At 43.7% G+C, this 14,696-nt stretch overlaps 1 protein-coding gene across 2 annotated transcripts in view; it reads left to right on the top strand.

Annotated features, from left to right (window-relative positions):
• LEMD1 (LEM domain containing 1) overlaps nucleotides 1-13,756 on the top strand; it is a 59,957-nt gene extending 46,201 nt beyond the window's left edge. For both annotated transcript variants that reach the window (XM_070266548.1, XM_003364923.5), the window contains exons 5-6: nucleotides 12,224-12,300; nucleotides 13,185-13,756. In XM_070266548.1, the coding sequence (XP_070122649.1) occupies nucleotides 12,224-12,300; nucleotides 13,185-13,383 (276 nt within the window). In that variant the 3' untranslated portion in view covers nucleotides 13,384-13,756. The remainder of the gene's footprint in view (nucleotides 1-12,223; nucleotides 12,301-13,184) is intronic.
• The last annotated feature ends 940 nt before the right edge of the window (nucleotides 13,757-14,696 follow it).

Raw genomic sequence — 14,696 nt, 5'->3', positions numbered from 1 at the left:
TCCGTGCCGCCCCTTCCCCTGCCACTCCCCTTCTCCAAACGCCAGGCACCCCATCACCCCTCTCCATATACACAGCCCCCCACTCCATTTTTTGGCCTCTAGGCACATCGACACTGCCCTGCTTCCAGTGCAGGGCCCACTGACACCCTGGGGAAGGAAAAGGAAGGGAAGGAAAAAGCTCTGTGTCTCTCTTTTGCTTCCAAGTCTTGGGTCTGCTTCAATGTCTTTGTGCCAGAACTTTAATAGGGTTTTTACTCTCTGTGTCTCAATTGCTATTGTTGCTGATAAGACGCCTTGTAGGCCTATAATTAGCATGTGCAGGGCCTACCCCAAATGCTGCAGTCAGAGGACCCGACGTACCAGGGGGCATATATATTAAAGGACAACCATTAAGTGTTCTTTGAGTTGTGTATAAAGGTTTTAGGAGATCTGATGTTCAACATCTCTATAATAGTTTCTTACTTAATTGAAAAACATCCTTATTCTCAATAGCAGTTGTATATTCCGCTTGGGTCAAAGTGAAGAGTAAATTACATATTCTATAACTACTTAATAAGCCCTTTCTTCCTACCTTTGACACGCGCTAATGGGAGCTAAATGCCATCTTCACAAGGAATGTAATTTAACATTCTTCCTGTAAAAATACTGACCTCCTGGTAGATATGCTTAAACATGCTTAATGATCAATGTGTCTCCATCTTATTGACTACATGTTGATTCTTTCTGTGTAATAGCACCCAGTTTTTGAAATACAAGAGCAGCAGGAAGAGATAAAAACTCTGATTACAATGATTCTAAGATGATAATAAAGGTAAACATTTATTTTCATAAAACTGAATTATGATCAGTAGTGTTCTTTTTTTATAGGAAAAATATTAATTTGTTTAGAAAACTCAGCTTCCCTTTCCCTTTCATCTCGAATATAACCATACTGACTTTAGCTAATTTATAATTTGCACTATGAGTATGGATTAATATCCATTCTGGGGAGAGGAGTTTCCTATTGTACCCGCTATATGAGCACCCTTGAGTTATTTTAATCTCTTCGAACTTGGTTTTGTGAGCACCAGGCCCCACTCATCACAATTCCTGAGTCCAGACACGATTTATTATAATTGTGGATTACAGACTTTCCCATCTGAAAGGCTTCTTGCAGGAGGCTATTTGGGTCATCTTACAGATGCTGAAGAGGCAGAGAGCGGGTGTGGCTTGCCCAAGACCACGCAGAGAGTTAGAAGGAAACTTGGACGTGGAATTCCAGTCTCCTATTTCCATTCTATTGCCCTTTCCGTTCTATCGGCTGCCCAAGGGGGACAACAAGCAGGCGCCTGCGCAGTGAAACGGCTCCCCCAGGGGCTCTCTCCAGGTACCTCAGAGGGACGCGGGACATCCGTTCACCCTCAAGGCAAAGGCTTTCTTTCCAAAAACTGCTTTGCAATGAGAGTCCATAGGAGGCACTTTTTGGTGACCTTTCCGTTCACATATTAAAGCCACGGTACAGAAATCAGCACAGTTAAAATGGGCTGACATGCACACACATGGGGACCTGGAGTTTGTCCAAGAGGGCAGAAAAAAATTCAAACTTGAAAACTTTTTTTGACGTTTTATTAGAACACATCTTATGCATCTAAAAAGGTATAAAAAAGGGCTGGCCCCATGGCCCAGTGGTTAAGTTCCCGCCCTCCACTTCAGCAGCCCAGGGTTTCCTCAGTTGGGATCCTGGGCATGGATATTGCACTGCTCATCAAGCCATGCTGAGGTGGCGTCCCACATAGCACAACCAGAGGGACCTACAACTATGTACTGGGGGGCTTTGGGGAGAAGAAGAAGAAAGAAAAAAAAAGAAGAAGATTGGCAACAGGGGCCAATCTTTTTTTTTTTTTTTTTTTTTAAAAGGTATAAAAAGTTATATAATGAGCAGTTAGATTCCCACCCTAGAGATTTAAAAAATGAATCATTGCTAATTCAGTTGAAGACCCCAACATGTTCCTCCTTGATCATACGCCCCTTCCTTCCGTTCCCCCAAGGTAACTGCTAGCCTGAAGTTTCTGCTTTTCATCCTTTTCCTTTTCTTTATAGTATCCACAAATTTTAGTTTCTCATGATTTTTATTTTATTTTAATGATATTGTAGTGTAAGTATTCTTCTGTAACTTCCCTCTGTCATTCAGCATTATATTGTGGGCTTCACCCAATATTTGTACTGGGTGAAGTTCATTCATTTTCACTGCTATATAGAGTTTTTGTGAAACTATATTTATCCATTCCTTATTTATTGGACATTTGGATTGCTTCCAAGTTTTTCTAATACGAGCAATGCTGCTACAAACCTTGTGGCACATGGCCCACTGTGTACAGTATGAGAAGTTTTTCTGATTGAATAAATACACCTAGGATATTTGGAAATGCTACGTGGCAGGATATTTCCCTCTTCAACTTAAGAGATCATGCTAAATCACTCTACAAAGTGACCACACCATTTTACGTTCCCACCAGCAGTATATTAAGAGCTCCATTGTTCTAAATCTTCAAAATGTGGTGCTGTCAGATTCAATGCAGTAGGTGTAGGATGGTATTTTACTGTAATTGTAATTTGTGTTTCTCTCATTACTAATAAGGTTGAGCATCTTCTCCCGTGCTCGCTGCTTGTTTGTGCTCTCATCCGTGAAATGCTTGTTCAGGTCTTTTGCCCATTTTTCTATTAGGTTGTTTGTCTCATTCTTGTTAATTTGTAGGAGCTCTTTATATATTTTGGATACTAATCCTTGGTCAGTGGTAAGTGTAGAATCTATCTTTTAGTAGTTTGGGCTTGTCTTTTTTTTAATTACTTTATTTTTTGCAGCAGTTTTAGGTTCACAGCAAAACTGGGAGGAAGGTACAGAGATTCCCCATCTACCCCTGCCCCCACACTTGCATAGCCTCTCCCGTCATTAATAGCCCCCACCAGGGGGCTTGTCTTTTCCTTCGGGTTTTTGTTCTTTTCTTAATTTCAAACTTACAGAAAGTTTCCAACAAAGAATTCCTGTAAGGCCTTCACCCAGATTTACCAATTTTTAAAATTTACCACATTCATTTTATAATTTTATCTATTATTTTTTCTTGAACTAAACTGTAGATATTATGATCATTTCCTTCTTCCCCAAAACTTCAGTATGTATTTCCTTAGACTAAAGACATAAGGATATTCACACTGCAATGAGAAGAGTTAGAAATTTTTTTATTGAGGTTAAATTCACATAACATAAATTTACTTTTTTTTTCTTCTTCTCCCCCAAAGCCCCCCCAGTACGCAGTTGCATATTCTAGTTGTGAGTGCCTCTGGTTGTGCTATGTGGGACGCCACCTCAGCATGGCCTGAGGAGCAGTGCTGTGTCTGTGCCCAGGATCTGAACTGGGGAAGCCCAGAGCCACCGAAGCAGAGCTTGCAACCCCAGCCACTCACCCACAGGGCTGGCCCCAAAATTTACTATTTTAAAGTGCACAATTCAATGGCACTTAGGACATTCAGAATGCTGTGAAACCACCACCTCTATCCAGTTTCAAAAGATTTTCATCTCTCCAAAATAAAACTCAGTACCCATTAAGCAGTTACTGCTCAGCCCCCTCCTGGCAACTGCCAATTTGCTTTCTGCTTCAGTGGATTTCCTTCTGGATATTTCACATGCATGGAATCATTCAGTGCCTGATGTTTTGTGACTGGCTTCTTTCACTTAGCATGAGGTTTCCAAGATTCATCCATGTTGTAGCATATGTCTGTATCAGCATGCCATTTCTTTTTACGACTGAATAATATTCCATTGTATGGATATACCATAATTTGTTTATTCACTCATCTGTTGATGGATGTTTGAATCGTTTCCACCTCTTGGATACTGGGAACAGTGCTACTATGAACATTCACGTACGAGTAGGTGAGCACCTGTTTTCAGCTCTTTTGGACTTATACCTAGGAGTGGAATGGATGGGCCATACGGTAATTCTATGTTTAACTTTTTTAGTAATGGCTAAACTGTTTTCCACTGGATGTAGCATTTTACATTCCCACTACCAATGTATGAGGGTTCCATTTCCTCCATATCCTTGTCAGCACTTTTATTCCACCTCACCTTTTTTTTAATAGCAATCCTGGTGGGTGTGAAGTGGTCTCTCATAGTAATTTTGATTTGCATCTCCCTAATGAGCCAGCCCTGGTGGTCTAGTGGTTAAGATTCCGAGGTTCATGGCCTGTGGCCCAGGTCCATTTCCTGGTGAGGGAACCACACCACCTGTCTGTAGGTTGTCATACTGTGGTGGCTGAGTGTTGCTGTGATGCCGAAAGCTCTGCCGCCAGGATTTCAGATCCCAGCAGAGTCCCCCATGGTGGACAAGTTTCAGCTTCAGCAGAGCTTCCAGACTAGGACAAACTAGGAAGAAAGAACTGGTCACCCACTTCCCAAACAATTGGCCGCGGAGACCCTGTGAATAGCAGTGGAGCGTTGTCCAGTAGAGTGCTGGAAGGAGAGAGGATGGTGCAAAAAGACCAGCCACGGTTCCACTTTGCGGTACACAGGGTCGCTGAGAGTTGGAATCGACTCGCCAGCACTAACAACAAATGGCTAATGATGTTGAGCATCTTTTCATGTGCCTGTTGGTCATTTGTACATCTTCTTTGGAGAAATGTCTGTTCAAGTCCTTTGCCCGTTTTTTAACTGGGTCATTTGTCTTTTCATTGTTGAGTTGTAAGAGTTCTTTATATATTCTGAATACTAGACTGTTATCAAATATATGATTTGCAATTTTTTCCCCCATTCTGTGGGCTGCATTTTCGCTCTCTTGATGAGTCCTTTGATGTGCAGAAGCTCTCAGAAATTTGACTATGATGTGTGTTGGCGTGGATTTTGCTGGATTTATCCTGTTTGGGTGCCTGATTATTGCGGGGCTGCTGGGGGGCTCCCACAGTAGCCTCTACTGACACTGCCCCAGTGTGGGGTCTGACACAGGGGAGTGGGAGTCCAGGCTTCCCATGCACGTTGGCTGGCGGGAGTTGGGTGGCTGTGTGGCTGGAGTAGGGCGGTTACTGTCAAAAGTCTCTGTCCCGCCAGGCTGCTCCTTCCCCTTCCTTGTTCTTCGGCTTTTCCAGGAGCTTTTTTGTCGGCACACATTGGTGTCTCCAGTTGCCAGCTTTTCCAGCTCTCAGTCTGGGATATGTGAGGTGAAAAGAAAACCCAGGGCACTCACCACATGTTGTTCCTCGGGTCCTGAGACCTCTAGCCCATCGGCATCCCTCCGCTTTCAGTCTTCTTATGTTTGCCTTACGTATAACGTCCAGGGTCTTGGCTATACTCAGCAGAAGAAACCGGGAGAAGTGCAGCTGTCCCCTCCTGCTCCCGATACCAGCTTTGAACAGTCTGTATTTCTCTTCTGATTTGCAAGCTTAGCTCTCGTCGTGTATCAAGTTTCCATACATACATGGGTGTTTTCAAATGTACTCAGGATTTGTTTTAATCAGGTATGGTAAGGTGACAGGCATGGAGACGGTTGCCTTTGAAAGAAGAGTTTACAAGAGGAATGGGCACGTCAGGCCGGGCAGGGCTGTATGGGGAAGCTCCAGGGTCAGGCAGGAGGCAGGAGTGAGAGGAAAGCACCAGGCACGCCTTCGTTGTGGTTTTCGCAGGAAGGAGTGGGTCAGGCAAGGTAAGCGTTTTAGGATTGGCTAGTTTGAATAATTTATGGCCCAGTGTCTGGCCCTGGGCTGACTTAGGGCAGAAGTATTGGTCGGGCATGTGAGAGTTAGACCAAGGAGGTGGTTGGGGTACGTCTGGCTTTGGATGGGTTGGTTTGCATAAGAAAGGCGTGCTTACAGGCAAGTTTGTACTGTCTCTAGGAATTAGCTAGCCCCGGGAGAGGCAGTCTCTCCAGGATCAGCAAGGTCCCCAAATGGGAAAGCATCATAAAACACAGAAAATAAAAGCCATGATTAATACAGTGGGATCTGTATTCTGATCAATATGTCTGGCCCGTGCTGATGGCAGAAGGTCTTAATTACCATAACAAGCCCCCTCCGCCTCGCTGTTGCTTTAAAATGGTGTCTCTATTGTTTGCTAGTCCCTTTGTTCTTCCATATAAATTTTGTAATAAGCTTATCAAGTTGCATGAAATATTCAGGTTGGAATTTTGGTTGGAACTTCATTGACTTTATAAATTAATTTGTAAAGAGCTGAATCTTCGTTGGGTCTTGCTGTTCGTGAACATGTTACATCTTTACATGTACTGAAATTTTCTTTAATGTCCTTCAGTAAAGTTTTATGATTTTCTCAATCTTTTGTTAGCTTCATTACTAGGTAAGACTTCCATTTTTGTTGCTTTGGGGAAGAGTGTCTTTTTCACATTATATTATAAATTGTTGCTAATGTATAGAAATACCGTTGACTTTTGTTTATGGATCTTGTAACAATGAACTTTTTGTAATCCTAATAATTTTTCTGCATATTCTTTTTAGTCAAGCTTCTATGCCTTTAGTTTCTTTTTGTTTCAATGTGCTGGCTCAAACTTCCTTATTACAATAGTAAATAAGAGTGATAATAGCGGGAATGCGTTCTTTGGTTCTGATTTTAAAGGAAATGCTTTTGGGGCCAGCCTGGTGGCGTAGTGGTTGGGTTTGCGCACTCTACTTCGGTGGCCCAGGGTTCGAGGGTTCAGATCCCAGGCACAGACCTATATACTGTTCGTCAAACCCTGCTGTGGCAGCATCCCACATGCAAAATAGAGGAAGACTGGCACAGGTATTGGCTCGGGGATGATCTTCCTCAAGCAAAAAGAGGAAGATTGGTGACAGATGTTAGCTCAGGGCCAATCTTCCTCACCAAAACAATAGAGGAAATGCTTTTAACATTTACCCTTTGAGTATGATTTGTGGTGTAGGTGTTGGAAGACACCTTTTATCACGTTAAGGAGGTTCCCATTCTATTCCTGGTTTGCTATAAGATTTTTTTTTTAAATCAGATCTGGAGATGATCATAAGTTTTTCAACCTTTCTTTTGTTAATGTGATACAGATTATTTTTAAAGGCTTTTCATTAACTCAAAGTCATTACTTAGGTTAAAAGAACACAATGTTTCAAATGAGCACTTTATTAAATCAAGGTTGAGGTAAAGGCAATGAAGCAAGAGTCTAAAATTATTGTAAGATCTTTCACTAACTTAATCATTTTAGTCAATAAAGCGGTTTGGGACTAACTCAATTTTAAAGAGCTCTAACTAAAGGTTTTTATCTGCCTGTGAGCAGGTCACAACTGTCAGTTTGCCAAATCATTTGTAAAAATGTCTGGTTCTACATATAGGCCTTTCAAAAAAATTGCATTAGTGAAGGAGAACGATTGGAAAACATAGCCCATTTCAGTTAGGAGAGAACTCCCCCCGCCCCCGCCCCCGCCCCCGCCCCCGGCCCCAGGAGCAGCTCTGCTCGCTCACCCCCGGAGTCCGCCGGTTAGGAGCCCGGGAGAGTGAGAGGGGAGCGCGGGGAGCTGCACACACAGCACCCCTGCTTTGATTGCCTGTAACTGCAGGTGTCGGCCTGTGACATTTCTGGCTAGGTTTGGTCTACACTGTAAGGAACACAGCTTGTGGAAATGCGCACAAACTTGTCTTTCTTTGTGGACAAATATGAACGGCTTCAGTCAAGGGAGATCATTTTTCAAAAACCCAAATACATTTTTTGATGAGTAATGATTTAACGATAATGGAAAATGATTATTCTTTCTGGCTCTGGATAGTTAATATAGTACAGTATGACACAATAGCTCAGATACAATCCACTTTCAGATTTAACATGATATAGGTCAAGAGGCCAGAATTAGCACAAAGTAGTCTACCTGAAAATATGTTTTTTCTGGTGAGGAAGATTGTCGCTGAGTTAACATCTGTGCCAATTTTCCTCTGTTTTTTGTATGTGGGATGAGCATGGCTTGATGAGTGGTGTGTAGGTCGGTGCCCAGGATCCGAACCGATGAACCCCGGGCCGCTGAAGTGGAGCACGCAAATTTAACCACTACACCACTGAGCCAGTCCCTGGAAAAATCTTATTGAAAAGCCAATTCATCCAAAATGTTTAAGAGGAGATCTGATGGCTCCAAGTGTTACTTCCACAGACTTAATTAATGATTTGATAATTTATTAATTAATGAAAACAGGTTTTAGAAATATGTTTTGATATATTTTTAATGATGAGTTTCCCCAACAGAAATATTACAAAACAAAAAACATAGGCATTGGAGCCAGAATATCTGGGTTTACATTATAGCCTTTTACTAATTGTGAAACCTGGGGCAAATGGTTCAGCTCTATAAGCTTCTGATTCCTCGCCTATAAAATGGTGACAACAAAGGTTACCTCCTGGAGTTGTTAGAAAGATTAAGTGAATGGAGGCGTGTTGAGTGCCCAAGATAACAGACGTTCAGAGCACGGTACTTGTAATTGCCTTCTGGTAAAGCAGCACTGTCATTCTGCAGGACAACACATGGTTCCAAGCTACACCGCCTGGGTTGACTCCTAGCTCCACCACCTCGCCAGCCGTGCGTCCGTGGGCACGCTGCTTCAACTCCACGGCTCGGTTTCCTCATCTGTAAAATGGGCGTAATAAAAGTGCCTCCCTCATAGTGTGGTATTTAGAATTAAATGAGTTTATTTATGTAAAATGCTTAGAGGTGTGCCTGGCACCTAGGAAATACCATGTAACTGTTAGCTGTATTGTCGTGAGACAGCTGTGGTGTGTTGTATTGACATATCTCAGGATTGTTACATTTATGACTACAGCTGTGAGCGGTAGCATGCGGATGGGTGTAATTTTCTGACTTGAATGCCCAGAGTGAGCGAAGTGGGTGGAGAAGCAGACGAGGTCACGAATTCCCCGCTCTCAGCTGTGAATGCTTTGCAAAAACAGCCGTCCTTGCAGACTCCAGCTTTGGGTGTAGGGGGAAAGGAGCGAAGACGTCACATTTCCCCCGGCACCATTTCCCCTCGCTAAGCCGTCGCTTAAATGAACACCGGTATTTATTAGTTCCATTGTAAACGGTGTTTATAGTGAAAACCATATTATAATAGCGTTAAAGGAATTTGTTAAAGATGAAAATCAATCAACTACAAACATGCCACTTGAAGCAAAAACTGGTTTTGTTTTTCTGATTTTCCTCTGGTTCTCGTTTGTGTGTATCCAGCCTGTGTTCACACAGTGGCCATCACTATGGATATGCGATTTTAAACTCTGTTTACTGTGTTTAACGTTGATAGCCCTTTTTTTCATTATATAGTCTTTATAATTATTACGTTTATATGTTTATTGATCGCTGCCCAGTCAACTTGATAGGCCATCATTACTCCTTTTTGGAAAATCAAAATGTCTACCTTTACACACTGTAGGAGAACTCTACATATGAACGATAGCAAAGGAAATAAATTATAAAAGGAAAAGAAAGCAAAGACCTCAACCTCTTTGTGGCAGGGGTGGGGGCGGGAGGATTTGATTGCCTAAGAGCTGTGAAATCCTATAATTTGATTTTGCAACAGACTTCTACCCCAAATGCTTTATTTAACATATCTATTTTTAAATTGAAGAGAATTAAAAAGAAGTTGCATGTGATGGGTACACGGAGGTTCATTATCCTAATGTCTGCTTTTGTATATGTAAACTTTCTGTAATTAAAATGTTTTTAAAAAAGAACATGCTTGTGAAGGTTTTCCCAGCACTCTTGGACATAGTTTGAAGTGTCTCCTGGTGAGCAGGCCGCCACTAGCTCACGTGGCATCTTGGTGAGGATTTTTAAAGTCCCTCTTCCTCAAAAGCCCTTGCTGTTCTCCCCAGGGGAGTTGTGGTCTGTGCATCCACAGCGTCCACACGGGGACTGTGCTCCCTCAGAGGTGGTGCTCTTGTGCCAGGCACAGCTTCCCACAGTCTGCAGAGGCCCTGCTTGGGTGTCAGTAAACCGCTCTTGAGAACATCTTCTGTAAGAAGGTGGGGCGAGGAGTAGAGGGGAAGGAGTGGAGGCTGCAGCTGTTTCATCGTCGGTGGCCTGTCCTGGGAAGGGGGTGACGGGCAGTAATGATGGCACAGCAGGCCCTGCCCTCCCCACCCAACCTGGGCGGAGACCATCCACGTGTCACAACATGTCGTGTAGGGGGTGGTCCAGACTCACCAGAGTTGTAGGCTCTGTGGGGCGTCCTGAAAACGGTGCTAAGACCAGGCTCTCCTTCTCTCGGTGACTCAGTGACTCACAGGAATGCCATGTGCCCCCTCTCCTGGCCCACCCTCCACCACGCCCTAGTCCATCTATCTTGGTATTGCTGTCAGAATGTGTCCTTTTGGCTTTCCTTCTGGTTCTTGTTCTGTCTTGATGCTGGTCCTCCTTTCCCTGACTGAGGCGAGTCCCATCATCCTCTCATGTGTTTGGGAACCCTCCAGTTCCCGATTCCCTTGTCTGCAGCCCGCTGTACCAGGAGGCCTCTGGCAGCACAGCAGGTGTCAGAGACTCCTCTGAGGTTCTGGGGTCCTGGGCCCCTAGAAGGGGGGCAGAAATTGAGTGACCAATGACCCCAAGTGGTAGATATTGCAGCTTGATTAAAGAGAGTAGACGGCAGCTCTGTGAGATCCATCTGGTGGTCTGATAGGGAGAAGGACGTCGATGCAGAACACGCACGAAACAACCACGGTCAGTGGCGAGTTGCTTAGGACAGGATGGTATAGTGGTCCTTCCAGAAATCCTCACAGCTGGCATGGGGCCTGGCACTCAGCAGCACACTGCAAATGTTTGTTGAATGAATAAATAAAGCTTCAGGTCAATAAAGTAAAGTACAGAACGTGTACATTAGAGCTGAAGAAATATAGAATAGATGAGTGGTCTGAGTGGATAAGAATAACAAAGAAGACCTCTTGCAGGAGGGAAATTATTTTTGGAAACCGAAGGGTGGAGAGGAGTCTAGTGTAATGGTTCTAACACAAAGCTCCAGTCAGAGTACTGTGTGACCTTAGGCAAGTTATTTAACCCCTTCCTGTGCCTCAGACTTATCGTCTCCCAAATGGAGCAATGATAGCGCCTACCGGATGAGGGCAGGTGGTCTGGGAGGCCTCAGTGAGTTAATAAACTCAGTAAATGGTGCGTCATCATCATCTGACACAATGTCTTCACGTTCCTGGCACTTCCCAGCCCAGACACTGCAGACGTTTGAGGATGGTGAGGCCTGGATCTTCAATAGGGATGGACCAGCGAGGAAAAGCAACATATGAGGAAAGACAGCACACGGAATTAATGAGAATTGTCACTATCATAATCGTTATTACTAACAACTATCGAATGCTTTCTCGTGTGCCAAGAGATGCTTGAATCACTCTGCATGCAGTAAGTCAACTGATCTTTACAGCTCTGTTCCACGGGAGGAAACAAAAGTACAGAGAGCGACGCCTTTTCACATTGCTGAAAAATAACAACCTAAAGGGAATTTTTGGAAAAAGAAAACACGATTGCCCCTATTTCTATCCCTCTTACGGAATATTTTCATTTTCCTAAATTATTTTCTAGTCCTTGTTTATGGCCAACTTGTTTTTTTAAAATAACTTTATTCGTCGTATAAAAATGACACACGCTCGGGGCTGGCCCCGTGGCCGAGCGGTTAAGTTCGCGCGCTCCGCTGCAGGCGGCCCAGTGTTTCGTTGGTTCGAATCCTGGGCGCGGACATGACACTGCTCATCAAACCACGCTGAGGCAGCGTCCCACATGCCACAACTAGAAGGACCCACAACGAAGAGTATACAACTATGTACTGGGGGGCTTTGGGGAGAAAAAGGAAAAAATAAAATCTTTAAAAAAAAAAAATTTCCACTTCTTAAAAAAAAAAAAAAATGACACACGCTCATAAGAAAAGCTCCAAGCAATAAAAAAGTACAAATAAGAGCAAAATAGAGAGGCGATATTTAAGAACAGAATGCGCTGGTGTCATGTGACCCCCGTCGCTGGTGTGTCTGCTGTCACCTGTGAGTCACTGAAGTGAAGTATTTACCCCATGGAACTTGGAGGTTTTGGCTAATGATAGAATAAAGGCGAACTTAAAGTCTGTGTCATGAAAACCTAAGCTACCTGCTGCACCGAGAACTTCTATCACACTTCTGATGGCATGACTTTTTCTAGAATAAAGAATAAGGTCCTTTGTGCAAGACAGTAGAAACGATAATTCTTCTTGATATTTCCTTTTTGTTCTTAGAGACCTAAGGCTTCCACCACTAAATCGAAAGTCCCAGAGATCTCCTGCCTGGACGGCAAGCATTCCGAGAGAATAAGGTAAGCTTTGCTTAGCATGTGAGGCGATGTTATTGTCTTATGTAACTCCTGGGGAAAAAATTCATTATTTAGATTTTTGTAAAGGGTTTGAGTCTGAAAAGACTCTGTTGCGAAAGAAGAAAGATTTGTAACATCTCTTGAGTTCAAACCCAAAGGGGCCTCACGTGCTCTCTAGTTCACCACTTACATTTAGAGGTGAGGAAAGAGGCCAGAGAGTTGAGGGGGATGAACTGAGACGGGAACCCGGGTTTCTTGATGTGGAGTCATTTGGAGACATCCACTCCTATTTGTGTCTTGGAAAATGGGGAGAGAGGAGAAAAAACAAAAGAGCAGGTAGTTGAAATAAAAGCGCAAGACAGGCCATTTCATTGGTCAGAAAGTAAAGCCTTCTGGAAATTTCCCTAACTTCTGAGTAAACTTTGGCAGATTTCCTAGATTAGACTGGTGGAGACATACGGCTCTCTCTAAAAGATTTCAGAAAGCATCCTCTTGCCCTTTTAAACACAAAACAAGCAGAATTCAAAAGCATGTCCCATCTCCACCCTGTCAGGCAGTGTTCGCAGCCATGAAGACAGAAACCAGGGGGCCTTTGTACGGATGCCCCATCCGCTCACACGGGGCCCCAGTGGGGCCAGGGGATCTGTAAGTCCTGAGTCAGGCCTGGCAGCACTGAAGGATGTCACAGAGGTGGGTGGATTTAGAGCTCTCACATCCCCTGGGCACCTTGTTAATATCACCTGCTGAAATGAGCACAGGTTTTAAACGATAGAGAGCTGCGCCCTGAAGCCCCACCATGCTGGCTCCCGTGGGCCCCAAGGTCACACAATTTAAGGGGTGCTCACGTGGTAGCTGTACACAACCAGGAGCCACTAATGTTTTCACAGGTGTCCCGCAAGAGCATCGAACGCCACAGCCAGTGAATGGAATATCGCCAAGGAGAAGGCCTGCTGCCCAGGGACCAGGAGTGCCGGGAGCAGGAACCTGGAAAGTTTTCCGGTGGGCTTGAAGCTTGCAGTGTTTGGCATCTTCATCATCGTGATGTTTGTCTACATAACTGTGGAAAGGAAGCCGCTCTTTGGTTGAATGCTCTGGGAGCAGAGCAGTGAGCGGGAGCCTGAGCATTGATTGCTTCGGCAGAGGATGGAAAGATTGCTGTGAAGGGAGAGGCGCAGCCCACAGCCCGGTCGCCTTCCCTTGCACTGGGCTGCTCCCAGGTCTGCACCCAGGCTCGGCCAGGTGGAAGGAAGGAGGCGAGACCAGGCCCTTGAGTCAAAGACCCTGACAGCAAGGAGCTCCCTGTGTCATGTCAGCCATGATTAAAGGTGCCTCCATGTCTGAGGAGACTTCTAAGACTTGTAAAAGTTTTCTTTTTAACTATGTCGATAAGCCATAGATCACACTTTATTCACCCTTCAAGTTATGTAGTCAACTACGGGGAAGGCCACAACAGGTAATTAACAAAAAAAGAAATGTGTTTGGTTTGGCAAACACAAAGAAATATCCAACATCATCAGTAAGAAAGGAAAACAATTTAGGACAAGATAGCATTTTTGCCATTGAAAGTTAGCAAGGTTTGAAAAAAATTAAGTCCTGATGAGAGAGTGTGATGACCATGGCCGCTGGGACCGGGCAGAGCTGGGCAGGCACCTGGCCTCGTCTTCACTGGCTCTGTGAACTTGGTGAGTCAGCGGTCTTCCCCGAGCTTCAGTTTCAACTTCTGAAAACAAGGATAGAACAGACCTCTTAGGGTGATGAAGGATTTGAAGAAATAACGCAAATAAAGTACTTAGTGTGATCCGCACCAGACTGGTAGTAAGCCCTCAATAAATAATAAACGCTTAAGCAGTGTGACACGTTGGCACAATATTTCAGCTTCTGAGAGGAGCTAATTCGGGACACAGAGAAGTCGTCGGTACCCGGAAGTTGACTGTAGCAATTCTTATGCTGGCCAAAATGGAGAACCAACCCAGATATCCAATAATAGGGGAATAGTTCAGTAAATTAAAGTATCGCCTTTTAATAGATGATTGGGCTATAATTAAAAAATTAATGAGTTTATCATAATAGAAAATGCTTATTTAGAAACGTTTTACAACAGCTTTATTGAGTATAATTTACATGCAATACAATTCACCTAAAGTGCGTAATTCAATGATTTTTACTATATTCACAGAGTCGTACAGCCATCACCACAATCAATGTTAGAATATTTTCATCACCCCTAAAATGCCTTTTTTATTTTTATTTTTTTAATTTTTATTTTACTTTTTATTTTATTGAGGTCACATTGGTTTACAGCATTATGTAAATTTCAGATGTACATCATTTTATTTTGGCTTCTGCGTAGACTGCATCGTGTTCACCACCAAAAGCCCAGTTTCCATCCATCACCACAC

This window comes from Equus caballus, chromosome 5 (genome assembly GCF_041296265.1).
Source record: "Equus caballus isolate H_3958 breed thoroughbred chromosome 5, TB-T2T, whole genome shotgun sequence".
NCBI classification, from domain to species: Eukaryota; Metazoa; Chordata; class Mammalia; order Perissodactyla; family Equidae; genus Equus; species Equus caballus.
This window is presented reverse-complemented; position numbering and strand designations above follow the sequence as displayed.